At 43.9% G+C, this 13,535-nt stretch overlaps 1 protein-coding gene across 1 annotated transcript in view; it reads right to left on the bottom strand.

Moving 5' to 3' along the window:
- The window catches only part of FKBP1B (FKBP prolyl isomerase 1B), a 46,261-nt gene extending 33,626 nt beyond the window's left edge, over positions 1 to 12,635 (bottom strand). Inside the window, exons 1-2 of the mRNA XM_074153712.1 lie at positions 12,509 to 12,635; positions 9,813 to 9,860 (exon numbers count right to left, since the gene is read on the bottom strand). Of these exons, the coding sequence (XP_074009813.1) occupies positions 9,813 to 9,860; positions 12,509 to 12,545 (85 nt within the window). The 5' untranslated portion in view covers positions 12,546 to 12,635. The remainder of the gene's footprint in view (positions 1 to 9,812; positions 9,861 to 12,508) is intronic.
- Positions 12,636 to 13,535: the final 900 nt, after the last annotated feature.

Genomic DNA, 13,535 nt, shown 5'->3' with positions numbered 1-13,535 from the left:
CCTATGTAGTATTATAGCGTAATTTCTGAATGAGCACTTGGGTTTTCTGTGGTTTATTTTTGTTGTGGTGGGTTTTTTTTCCTAACACAGGGTAAAGAATTTTAACAGAAAGCTGCTACTTATAATGTTGCAACAGCAGCAACTTCAATGGGTTTGGAAGTAGCAAAATAGCATTATCACTTTGGTCATTTAAAACTAGACAGAATCAATGCATCAGGGAGTGTACTGTTTGTAGCAATCATAGATTGGAAAATGAACTACTTAACTCTTAGGTCTTTTCCTCTGCTTGGGAGGAAATCACCCTTACCAAACCAAAAGGCTTCAATTTCTCACTGAGAACAGAATAAAAGAAGACAATCTTGCTAAATCAAGGTAGTGGCATCATTAAATGTGCAAAAGGAAGTGAAAGCAGCAGGAGACAACTAAGAACCATTAACTATGCAAGACTAAATGCAAAAGATCTGGAAGTGGAAAAGAGACTTGGGATACCATAAGCAGAGGCAGAGGGAGAGCTACAAATCAAATGTGCCTCAACCACCTACAAATGTGCCTACAACCACCGCACTAACAGAGTTTTAGAAGATGCAGGATGTTGGATAGGAGATAAAGGACTACACTGCCTAACTGCATGGATCTGCTGCTGTCTCACCTACAAAGATCCACTGTCCCTGCCTGATGACACCACGGTTACAACATTTAAGATCCTTCACACTGAATGTTATGCAAGGGAATACAGACTTCTTCTGCAGCCAGCAGTCTTGTGAAAAAAAAAAAAAAAAAAAAGAAAGATTTACAATGCCCTTGAGTAACTAATGCCAAATAATATATCTCAACTGAGAGATGTCGCTTTCAATATAAAGCCCCCAAGCAGACCCTGGCGCTGGTTCAGCAAGACTCAGCAGAACTCACGCCAGCGCCGAATCGCTGCTTCCCACAGCGGTATGTTTCCTCCGAGGCTGCCCCTTCAGTTGCTTACCAGCGCCAAAAGACAGGCACCGAATGAGCTCCTTGGCAATGGTCCCCCCAGGACCTCCCACGCACATCACTGCAGCGCTGGGACCAGCCCACCGAGCTCTGAAGGTGACAAGCCTGCAGAGATCTCCGGCCACACAGCGACGGCTCAGGCAATACACCTGAAATGTGACTGCCACGTACCCGCTGCAGAGAGATGACACCACATGTGGTCTAATTAAGAAAATATTACCCCTTCCACAAACCCTGCCTAGCTGAGTTGCCTGACTTAGAAACCCTATTAAGCTCTTTATCTAACCAATAGAGAAAGATGTGCACCCAAAGCCTAAGTATTTAGGTAGCCTGAGGTAACTAAGCTCTCAATTTAGACTTCTTAATTAGGTAAATATAGTGATGTCAGTTCTATTTTGCCAATAAAGGGAGACAAGCCTGTAACTGGTGCCAGCTGATAGAGTTTCCCATTTAGCTGATGTAGTAATCATTTGTACATTTTACACTAACAAATACTATTCACTGCACAAGGCAGCTCCAGTTCCAACAGTTGTTTCAGCAATTCTTTGATTTTTTGGGGGCATAAATTATTAGAAAATTGTATTATTCTAGTGAGGACCTGAAATTCTAATGATCAAGAATTGATGCAAACCTTTCGGGTCCCAGTCCTTAAATATATGTCTGAGCTGTAAGTAGGCAGAGTGGCACGCTGCCATCATTGAAAATAAGTGCAAAGAGGACCCAGCAAGAATATTTTGTTCAAAAAATGCGAATCTAATTTACTAAAAGATGGCACTATTTTGGACCAGTTCTGAGCTTTTAAAAACCTGACGAACAGAGGCTATTAGTTTTCTGGGTCTTTAGATAATCTGCTTTGGTTTTTTTTTTTTTTTAATATCTTGAAATCCACTTCTTCGAGGCTTTTGTGAGGCAGGAGTAGGAGGTTTAATTATTTGCTAGCAGTTTCATTTCTATGCACAACAGGAAGGCAGTGTGATGCTACAATCCCTCCATGAAAGGAAATCCTGTAGAGGCTGGTAGGTGCTCCAAAATCGAAGATGGCAGTCACCAAATCATTCAGTACATTTCATGCTGACAGAGGAGTCTCTGTCAGGGAAGAGAGTGCCCACGTATGTTATCTTGAAGAAATCTTTTTATAATCTTCTTTACTCTGCAAAAAAGAAACTCGTCCTGTCTTTTTCCTAAATGACTATAAGACAGTGTTAACAGGTGATCCTGAAGTCTTCCCTTTCTTTCCACAAAGCATATTAGCAACTGCCCAAATACCACCTCAATGCCAAGGGGACCACCTTTAAGGGCAGAGACTTCCAATTTTGAGTCAAAGCATTGCTTCTCAGCTGGGGTTGCCAATAAGAATGCTGTTGGATAATTTCAAGCTCCTTTTCTGTTTCACTTACCCATATTAAATAGCATCTAATACCACAAGTAGTTTCAGTGAAACCGATGGGCACAGTACACAAAGGAGGAACAACTGGGAAACTTGAGGGTACAGTTCATGATGCTGATCCTTTTTCATCAGGCAACGATCTGGTATTTTCAATTTAAACTCACTAATTCAGCCGCTGAAGCTGCTACATTTTTTTCTTACAAATCTCTGAAACTTTTTTATGCATCAAATCATTTTTTCACATCAATAGCCTCTTCTTACATCGAGTCTCACGGTACTTGCAAACATTAATTTCACGACAATTTTGAGAGGCACAGCCTCCTTTTCTGCCAAATTCAAAAAATGAAAGGGCAAGTAATATACCTGAAATCAGTCACGAAGCTGGCAGCAAAAGGTGTAAGAGAAATCTCTTCTCCTCAAACTTCTGCTTCTGGACCCTGATCACTATCAGGCTGAAGTTGCTGCTAAAATGTTTCCATGGGTAACCAATATACATTAAAAGGAGTGAAATTCTCATGTTTGCTTATTTATTGAGAGAGTTTTAACACTTGCAAATCGTTTCTGAGGGGCAGCAAAATACTACGTTCTTCACTGAGGACTAAAACCACTTTTGGCAGTTACGATTCACTAAAGAAAAAGGATGCTTGTAAGTGCTTAGCTGCCACCAAGATCTCTGCAGATGTAAAGGGTTTTCACCCTTTCAAACCAGGACCATTTGAAGATATTAAGTATAAAAATACAGAAAATTGGCAGGCCCTAAAAGATGGACAGACATCACACACTCCTGGTATAATATATCTTGGGAACATGCTCGATAAAACAATTAACTTCTTCCTAGGTAAGCAAGATTTCGCTGGCTGTGATTCAAGGCTCAATTATAATGTCTATTACAATACAATTCTTATTAATGGTAACTCTAATTGCGGTGTTCACTATCCTCTTCCAAACCCAGCTAGACAGCTTCCTGGAGACAAAGAATTTTGATTAAATTCCTTAGTTAGTTCAATTTTCCTCTCAGATACACATGTACAGCTCCCACCGAAGTGCTGCAGATGTTTCTGAAAGCAGGACCCGAGAAATAACGTACTCCTGTACTCACCTGGCACAAACTGCTTTCACACAAAGCTCATGTACATCACGTCGTGTAGATACTGAGGCTCATAGACAAATATATGACACTGCAAAGTGATTCTGAATTTACATTAGTCTTTTGGGGAGTATGTATAGACAAATCTCTGGCTATTACTACATATGCTTAAGACTTGAGTTGACTTTGATCCAAGAAAAATAGGCTGTTTGCTTTTTGGCAAGAGTTATTTCAAGGGAATTGCATTATATTTGTATCGTGTTAAATGGAAAATGCCTTTTCTAATAATGATAAATCAAGCATATTCTATAAATTGCTGTTAATCTGCATCTATGCAGTATGCCTTTGTTATAAAAAAAGGTTAAAAAAAAAAAGCTTTCAACTTCCCAGACACAACCATAACTCTCAACACTACACCACTGCCAAAGTTAAAGAAATATATAGTAATCTTGGTGATATACAGGAAAAGAAGATGATACGAGTTTGTCCTCAAATTAACCGTTTGTTCTGCTTGAAATAAAGGCCTGTTTCCTAAAACGGAATGAATTTGTACAGCTCAGCTGAAATAAACGTAGTAGTATTCATTTATTTCAATAGAGAATTTCACTTTAGGCATTTAAAAAAAAAAAAAATCAACTTCTCAGTATCGAAATATCAAAGTGGAGAGGAAGGTGCTGAGCTCTTCTCCCTGGGATGCAGGGATAGGATGCATGGGAATGCTTCAAAGCTGCGCCACAGGACGTTTAGACTAGAGATTAGGAGGAATTTCTTTACCGAGTCAGACACTGGAACAGGCTTCCTGGAGAGGTGGTCGATGCCCCAAACCTGTCAGTGTTGAAAAGGCATTTGGGCAGTGCCCTTAATAACATGCTTTAACTTTTGGTCAGCCCTGAAGTGGTCAGGCAGTTGGGCTGGATGATCATTGTAGGTCCCTTCCAACTGAAATATAATATTCTATTCCTATTCTAGTCTGTTCAAAATGTACTTGTAATTTTGTGGCCATTGACCTTGCCTAAAAAGTCTATGGAAAATCTTCTCTGATAGAAGTCCAGTTTAATAAGTAACTAATTGTTTAATGCGCCTTTATAGTCTCACTTAAACAAGTCTGTTCTAGCACACTACAAATACTGAACATCATCAATTTCTTAAGAAGACTAATTTTATTATTATCACAGATTTACAGGATGAACAGGTTGAGAATTCAGCTCTGCCACAACTACAAGGGACAACACAAGAGAATGTCAGCTCTGAGTAACTTGGAAAAAAAGCTGCCCTCTCACTATTAAGAGCACATTTGGGACCAGCATACACAAAATTTGTTGGAGGGCACACCACCATCCAGCAGGAGGGCCAGGAACGGGACTTGGCTTCCCAGAGAGCAGTTTCCTCCCCCCCAGTCTCTAGACAGATCATTCACAACCTCAGCAAAGGCTTTGTTCAGGGGCATTTCCAACTGAAAGTCACGTTTTGTATCACTTTCATAAATCTTTGAAAATCCTGCACTGCTAATTCCCGTTGCCAGAGTCAACCAATTTAAATCAGAGGAAACAGAACTGCAGAAAATGCCTCAATTCTGTTGATACACTCCAGGACTAATGACACTGTAATTTGTTTACTTATATTACCGTCAGTATTACAACATAACCTGAAGACCCAAATCAAGATTTGGAGGCCATTACGTTAGGCATGAAGAAGGAGGCAGTTCATATCCCCGATTGCCTGCAATCTATCTACACGAGGCAGACAAACTACAACTATAATTTTGCAGATGGAAAACAGAAGGAGTAAGCAGATTGCCAAAGGCTTTCAGAAGCTTGCTCAATGAAATCTCTGACAAAAACATGACATAAACCATTGCCGCTGGAAATGCATTTCGGTGCCAACGCACTACCTTATCTATTTATCCCATTACTTTATTATTGAGTGAGTTAACTTCTGAGACACAACATAGATGTTGGACGAGAAGAAGAAATTATTATATTTGTTATATTTCTTAATAAAGATAAAACATACGGGAATCTGACCACATTCTTCTATGATATACTAAGATCGGGACTTGGTTTCATGTTCTATCACAGTTCTGCTATCTAATCTTCTGTAATGATCTTGAGCATCTATTTGTGTACTTAACTCAGGCTGTGCAAAGCTGAAAAATTAGCAGGTGATTTATAGTACCAAAGTTAGGCACTAAGGCATCTTCTGTAGCCAGAAAGGACAATTAGGTACTTCTGAAGGGTAATCCAAAAATCCTGCTCTAATTGAAAATCAGCCAAGAACTACTCCTTAGGAAACAAAAAAAAAAAAACAAAAAACAAACAAAAAAAATACTTGAGAAGTTCCTTCTAAACTGTTCCCTAGTGAGGCTGCACCTTAACTTCTGCTGCCACTGGAACTTAGGTGTGTCCATTAAAGCATCACAACACATTTGGGGATCAGACCACAAAGTCTGCTCCTGAGATTATGAATCTAGTCAAACAAGGAGAGAAAGAGGCAAAGCTGCCACGTGTAACAGCCTAATAGCTGAAGTGCTGACAGCGGAAGTGTAAAACTCAATCACAGTTCTCCTTCATCTTGAGGAGATTCCAATTCTCACCTCCTACTTCTCTGGAAGACGTAGGGTCGTCAGACTAGAAACTACCCTGCTGAATCCCTGCTTTTGCAATGCGTGAATCGTAAGATCCCGGAGGACGAGGGGACAGGACTCTAAAGTTCTGCCAAATATCTAGGGTACCAGCCCTTGGTCCCCTCTGGACTTTTTCTGCATGGACTGCCAGGACAACTCGTGCAGACAGTTTGCTCCTAAAAATCTTTTTCCCAAAGGTGCTTTGGAAGCGAGCCATGTGCCTTTTATTCCCAGTGCCAGCAGTCCCCTCCTGTTCGTGCTCTCTGCCATCACCCCCTATCACACAGTAAATGCACATCAATGAGACTCCTGCAGAGAGAGGGCAAGACGGGGAAGTAAGACAAAATAGAGCCCACAGCCCACTCCTCATTTGAGTCTCCTTAAAAATTCGTAACTTGCTTGGGCAGAAGCAAGCCCCTTGTAGTCTCCTCCTCCTTGCTGGAAACTCTTGAGAATGAATAATTACTGCACATGCTTTTTCTCTGCATGTCCTAGCCCTTCAGGGAATCATGGAACCAACCATGTTTGTGCTAAGAAGCTGTATCGCCACACAGTGTGTGCATTGGTATGAGAGCAGAAGGTCCACTGCAAGAAGTTCCATGGCCTACCAAGCTGTCAAGACCAGGTACCACTGTATAGGAAAATCATTGGATTAAAAAAAAATGTACAAAATTAATCCCTGAAGACAGGGACTGGAATACAACTCCATTAATACTCCTGTATGAGTGTCTGAACCAAGTACTCACCCTCTTGCCTGCTCCTTTTCTTGCCCATGGCTCCTGCATTCTTCATGGTAGAATGTCCCAAGCTAAACTGGAGGGAGCAGGAAATTTCAGCTTCCTCCCACCCCAAGAACGTAAAAGTTGCAGTTAAGGATGTGGCAAACAGAGCTATGACCCTCTTTTGTTGGAAAAGGCAACTGAGAGTAGGTTTCCCATGCCTGAAACAACTGTTCAGTTATTATACATAAAGTGGGCTCCCACAGGCCGTGTTTTTGACTGAAAGTGGCCATCTCTGCTGTGCTTGATGCTGGATTCAGAGCTGTGCTGAGAGCACCCAGTGAGGTCAGGTTCCTCTTAGGATCCAAACGATCTCTAGATCTTGGTGGAGTCCAGTCAGCGCATGGTTCCCTCACTTCTCAGACTACAACGGCTCCCAGCAGGTATCTGTGCCTAGCTCCAGAATGACACGTGGACTGAATGTAGAGACAACTTGTGAGCTTTACATGATCCCAATATTAAGCAGCTCTGGAAAGCAGGATTTCTGGATCATGTCCTTGCACCTAGGTGTCTTAATTTTTCCTAACTCTCATTTATGTGACAAGACAGATGTCCTGGATATCTCTGTGGACATCTCTGTAACTTAGTTATCCACTTCCTAAAGCAGGACTCGCAGGAGTGTACTGAGGACAAGCACTGAGTACAGCGAGGTCTAATGAGATCATGCAAATAAGACAGAGTCCATTTCAAGATGAATCCCAGGCATATCCGGAATGGCATCAGTATAAAAAAGAAATTATATTGTATTCAGATAAAACAGTTTTAAATTAAAACTTGACATTCATAGGTCATCTTCCCCACATGCTTTACAGACCACTGGAAGAAAACACTACATACACTAACCATGGGCTGCCTTTAAAAATATTACCACCAAAGACCGCTTCGACATTGCAACAGCACCGGAACTGAGATGACGGGGGTTTTCTGAGATCTGCTCTAATCTGGGAGTTGTAGAGGATGCATAGCATCAATGGCAAGATATACAGATGAAGCACAGTTTATGCTGGAGATTGATTTAATGAGTTTTAATACAGTCTTTTATGTCAAAGCCAGCTTATGAGAGCCTCATCTAAGACGGTATCTAATATCAGTAAGAGTATGCAGCATCTTGTTATCTTTCCACATTTACCATTCACACTCTCTCTGAAATTATCCAGCAAAACTGTGCTTTGTGGGAGCCACCAGCCTCAATTTTTTTTGCCTGTTTCAGTTCTGACATTTAAATTTATCTCAAACTAACTGGGGGTGGGAGGTGACAATTTTATTTCATAAAAACTTTTGAAGTTTGGATCAGAACAGAAACATATCTTTCAGCATCTCCACAAAAATAGTTTGAAAACATCTATTTTCAGATCTAAGTTACAGAGGAACGTCTGTATGAGCGGAGACTGGCATGGGAGACCCATGTGTTTAACTTCTAATTCAAACTAGAAATCCTCATGAGATCAAAATACTCTGAATATAAATACAGGAGCTTAAACCCAGACATCCTATATCCCAAACCAGTGCACTAACTCCTTGGGCCCCTTACCACAAAAAAGACATAGAGGTGCTGGAGGGTGTCCAGAGAAGGGCAACGAAGCTGGTGAGGGGTCTGGAGAACAAGTGTTATGAGGAGCAGCTGAGGAAACTGGGGTTGTTCAGCCTGGAGAAAAGGAGGCTGAGGGGAGACCTGAGCCCTCTCTGCAATCACCTGAAAGGAGGGTGTAGAGAGGTGGGGGTCAATCTCTTCTCCCAAGGAACAGGCAACAGGACAAGAGGAAGCGGCCTCAACCTGCGCCAGGGGAGGTTCAGGTTGGATATTAGGAAAAATTTCTTCACATAAAGGGTTATCAAACGTTGGAACAGGCTGCCCAGGGAAGTGGTGGAATCGCCATCCTTGGAGGTATTCAGAAGACGGGTTGACATAGTGCTTAGTGACGTGGTTTAGTGATGTTTTTTTTAATCAGAGTTAGGTTGATGGTTGGACTAGATGGTCTTAAAGGTCCCTTCCAACCTAGACAATTCTGTGATTCTATGCTATAACCTTCTGAAGAGTGGTATTATTTAAACTATATCAAAAAGCTTCTTGAAAACACAAATAGGTTGACTTCATTAGTGATATTAACTGGAAAATGTTCCCGCCTTGCTCTGGATGTAAACTGCACAAGCAAGTACAAAATTGAAAGAAAGCAACAGTTACCAGTGAGAACTTTCCTATAATACTGAACACCAGAGGAAAACTACCTCACAGATCTAGGCCCGGATCAGTAGCTGTGAATCCCCACACCACCTACATTTTGCCTTCTTAAGGAAAAGACCACGTAAAATGGTATCTCTTGAGGTGAACTTCCCAGCTGAGGACTCAGACTGCATAGATCTTTGCATTTTTTTGACACTTTACATAACTGCGTACAAAACATAATGTTACAAACTGATTTAAAGGACATTTTCCCTCTGCACAAAGGTGCAGCATAAACAGCTCCATTAACTAACTCGCCACTCAAGATTCACAGAAGTCTATAAAGCAGGTGTTAAATAGACTTTGTATTGATCTCTTCAATCTGGAATGAATTTTACTGCCAATACATAGACACATGCTTTTAAGATATATACAATCATTAATTATCTGTATAAAGATCAGAGGCTGGAAAAATATGAACCCAGCATTTTCACTGTTTCATGCTTGATCTCGTTAGCTAGGATAACGGCTTAAAGAATCAGGTCCACAGCTTCATCTGTTAACCTCTCACCATTGAACACTACACTTGGCAGGTCTGGTAGCATGCACATCTAACTACTGTAGCTAGAACTGCTAGATAGCAATTAAATATACGTGAAACCCATTAAAATATAATCAAATGGATTATGAGTGACAGAACAAAGCAAAAAATACAACACACCCTTTAAATGGTGAACCGCTCTTGAACACAAGGCAGTCGGTATCAAGAGAATATTTAGAACGTGCCTTACCTGTGTAGTGCACCACACACGTCTGACCCTTCTTTGGAAATGTCCGTCCTGTTAAAATTACAAAAGGTTATTCTTTTATTTTCTCTGATTAATCTGTGTGGTTAGGCATGTTTATCTTTTAAGAGGAAAATGCCAGACTGAGATTTGTATTGGCGATGCTTTATCAAATCACTAATATGCAAGACAATAATGGGTATGGTTTAGGATAGAAGGTCCCAGCTTGGCTCCTATTTAGCTTTTAGGCCGACTATTTTTTTCCTTATGTAATTTTCCCTATATGTGTGGGCATTATGTATGCATTTACATTCTGTAAGTGCAAAGGACTGTCAAAACTTCATGGATTATAGCCTTAAAATTCCCAGAATGTTTTTGTTACAATTTTTCAAATAAAGTCTTAGTTTGACATTGTGAAAAAATTCCATTTGTATTCACATTTCTAATGCCTTTCACTCAAGACGGCTCTAATTAGCCGGGAAGGGTTTAAAAACAAATTTCACAGGCAAAGGCAGTTTAATTTTGTAGCACTGGACAACAGTAAAGCAGTGATACACAGAGTTCTAGTAAAAGCCTCCTAAAATTTTCATTCTGAAAGGAAAGCTTAAACTTTGTTCTTGCCACTGGAATACCATTTCCATTTTACCTGTTCTAGGTACTGCCAAAGGCACTAAAAGCTAGGGGAAGATTTTCCAGGCTCAATTAGATGCCAATGGCATATTAAAACAGCTACCCTTGATTTCTCAAGTAATGTTGGCCAGGGTGTGGGACCAGGCTCAGAACTTAAAAATATGAATGAGACCAATTATTAAGGAACATCCTTGCCAGAAAGCTAGAAACTGGGGATTCGGATAGAAACTGAGGCTCATCTCTTAGTTGGCTTTCTGGCTTCTTTAGTCTGAATTAACATGATAATTTATGCATTACAGGGTGCATTGCAGGGTATAAAACATCAAGTAACACATAAACTATGTATTTATATGCCAAAACCACCATGAGCAGTAAATGGCAGAAGGGCAGGCTAATATGATGATCCAAGATTTATAACAAGAAATTGAGAAGATGGTGATTCCAAGCATCATCTGAAGAGCCCTGTTCATCAGCTTGCATTTGGCTGTGCAGTATCTCTAGCTGTGTGTTGCATAAAGCACAGTACAATAGGTATCCAGTCAGGGCATCACTGTAACCCTAAAGTGGGTTTAATCTCATTTAACTTTAGCCATCTAAAACACAAGCAACTATCATATGCCAGCTTCCCTTATTGACAGCAGAGAATTAGCAGTGCTTTGAGAGAAAGTCAGCCTATCCAGAGAGAGGCAAGATGAATTATTCTCTGGAGATGACTACAGAAAAACTCTAGAAGACTGCTTCAGACTAGCCACCTAACCTGAGAAGAGTTATGGAAGATGAATCCTACCCTTGGTAAAACAGGTATTATTAAAATGATGCACTATTACATAGAGATCTGAGGAGTATCAGACCTTTCTGACACAGAGTCTGCTGTGTGAGTATAACACCAGCAAAGTCAATGAAGCTACATAAATCCACATCAAAGCTGAATTAAAAGCAGAGATTCTCAAGACCACTGACTAGCTGTGGTTTTAAGACAGTGTTTAAAGTCAGCTGATTTTGATTAAGACTTGCAACCCAGAGAACTAATCCATATAACCTTATTTGGAATAGCATATTGCTTACAAAGACAGCCTTGATATATTTAATAGCTAGAAAGTACTATTATGAGGTTAAGTTCCACCCTTCTTTCTACTCTCAACCCAGCAACATTACTTATACCCACGTAAGTATTCTGCTTCTACATCTGTGCGACCAAGAGAAGAATTTGATCCCCAGTGCTAAACAGCACAGAGGGAGAAGCCAATTTAAAAGCATACACAAAGAAAGAAAAGATACCGGGCCAAGAAAGTTAAGCCGAGATCGACTTGAACAAATGATTTACGGTTGTGTATCAGCCAAGGATGAATCTGGCCTATTATATGGATACATATGGCTGTATGTTAGAAATTATGTCCTCTTAAAAAAATAAAACAACAAAAAATAAAACCCCCAAACCTCATGATATTATAACGCCACAGGAGAACATAACAACACGAATTGGCTCTGGAAAGGAGAGTCTGTGCCAAGCAGAGGTTATCGCCGCCCGGGGTGCACCTCAGCCCTCGCCAGCATCACCGGTTTAACGGGGAGGATGCAGGCGGGCGGGCGGCAGGGATGCTGACACAAATGCCCGGTGGCCCCTGGCGAGGCTGGGCGAGGAACCGGGGAAAGTTTTGGGCAGGGCGCGCTCCCGGCCGAACGCTCGGCCGGTTTGTGCAGCTGTCAGCGGATGCCAGAGAAAAATCCCCAGCCCCCTGTCCGCCCCTGCCGCTGCTGCCGCCGCCGGGAGCCGCGGCGCTGCCGCCGGCTTCCCCCGCCGCCGCCGGGACGTCGGGCGGCCGCCTCGCCCCGCTCCCCCTCTCTCGCATCAGGGATGGGGGTGCAGGGGCGGCCGTGCCTTCCCTTCCCCCCCCCCCTCCCCCCGCCTCCCCGCACCGGGACCCCGCGATCCCTTCTCCGCCCGGCGGCGGGGACGGCGGCTCCCCCCGGCCTCGGAGCCCCGTGCGACACCCGCCGGCTCAGGTCGCCTGTCGGACCCGGGCACCCCCGCCCCCCGGTGCCGCAAGGCTGCTCCCCCCACGGTCCCGTACCGTCTCCCGGAGAGATGGTCTCGATCTCCACCCCCATGGCGGCGCTGGCGCGGCTGGGCTGGGTTCGGCACCCCTCGGCACGGCTGGGCTCGACGCGGCCGGACCCCCAGTGCGGGCATGCCCCTCCGCCGCCGGCTGGCAGGGGCCTCCCCCGCCGCCCGTCAGCCGCCCGCAGCCAATGCGGGGCAGGGGCGGGGAGGACGGGGAGGGGCCGCCCGCCCCCGCCCGGAGCGCCCGGGGGCCGCCGCGGCTGAGGGGCGACCGGGGCCGCCCGCTGGCATCGCACCCCGGGCCTTGCGGAGGGGCTGCTGACCTTCCCCCGGGCCGGGCTCGCCTTAGCGGGGTCCCCCGCCCGGTGGAGCGCTTCCCCGCCGGTCTTCCCACCGTTGCCCCCGCCGTCCGACCGTGCCCGCTGAGCGGCGGGGGGTGTGTGCGGGGGGTGGCGGGGCGCTCCCGGGTGCGGGCAGACCGGGCAGGCGGCGGAACCGGGCGGGCAGCGGGACCCGCCGGTGGTGCCCCCACGCACCAGGTGTCCAGCGGGCCACCGAGAGGTACCTGCGAGTTTCGCTGAGCAACACAACGTGTAACTTCCCGCCCTGATCCGTGTTTTAGATAAGAAAATCTCGGTATGTGTTGCTCAGGTGCTGCCGTGGTGTGAGATTATAAAGCCAAAAGCCTGTGCGAGAGCTACAGCTGTTTCTGACAAGTTGTCCCGCTTTGAGGTAAACCAGAACCAACCCGAAATAGGTGAAAAATACTATTTTATCATAAACTATTGTCTACATGAATCATAGAACGGTTTGGGTTGGGAGGGACCTTAAAGATCACCCAGTTCCAACTCCTCTGCCACAGGCAGGGACACCTCCCACTAGACCAGGTTGCTCAAAGCCCCATCCAGCCTGGCCTTGAACGCTTCCAGGGATGGGGCATCCACAGCTTCTCTGGGCAACCTGTTCCAGTGTCTCACCACCCTCACAGTAAAGAATTCCTTCCTAACATCTAATCTAAATCTACCCACTTTCAGTTT

The sequence above is a fragment of the Numenius arquata genome, chromosome 9, assembly GCF_964106895.1.
Source record: "Numenius arquata chromosome 9, bNumArq3.hap1.1, whole genome shotgun sequence".
In the NCBI taxonomy this organism is placed as follows: domain Eukaryota; kingdom Metazoa; phylum Chordata; class Aves; order Charadriiformes; family Scolopacidae; genus Numenius; species Numenius arquata.
The sequence above is the reverse complement of the archived record's forward strand: the minus strand, read 5'-3'. Positions and strand labels throughout refer to the sequence as shown.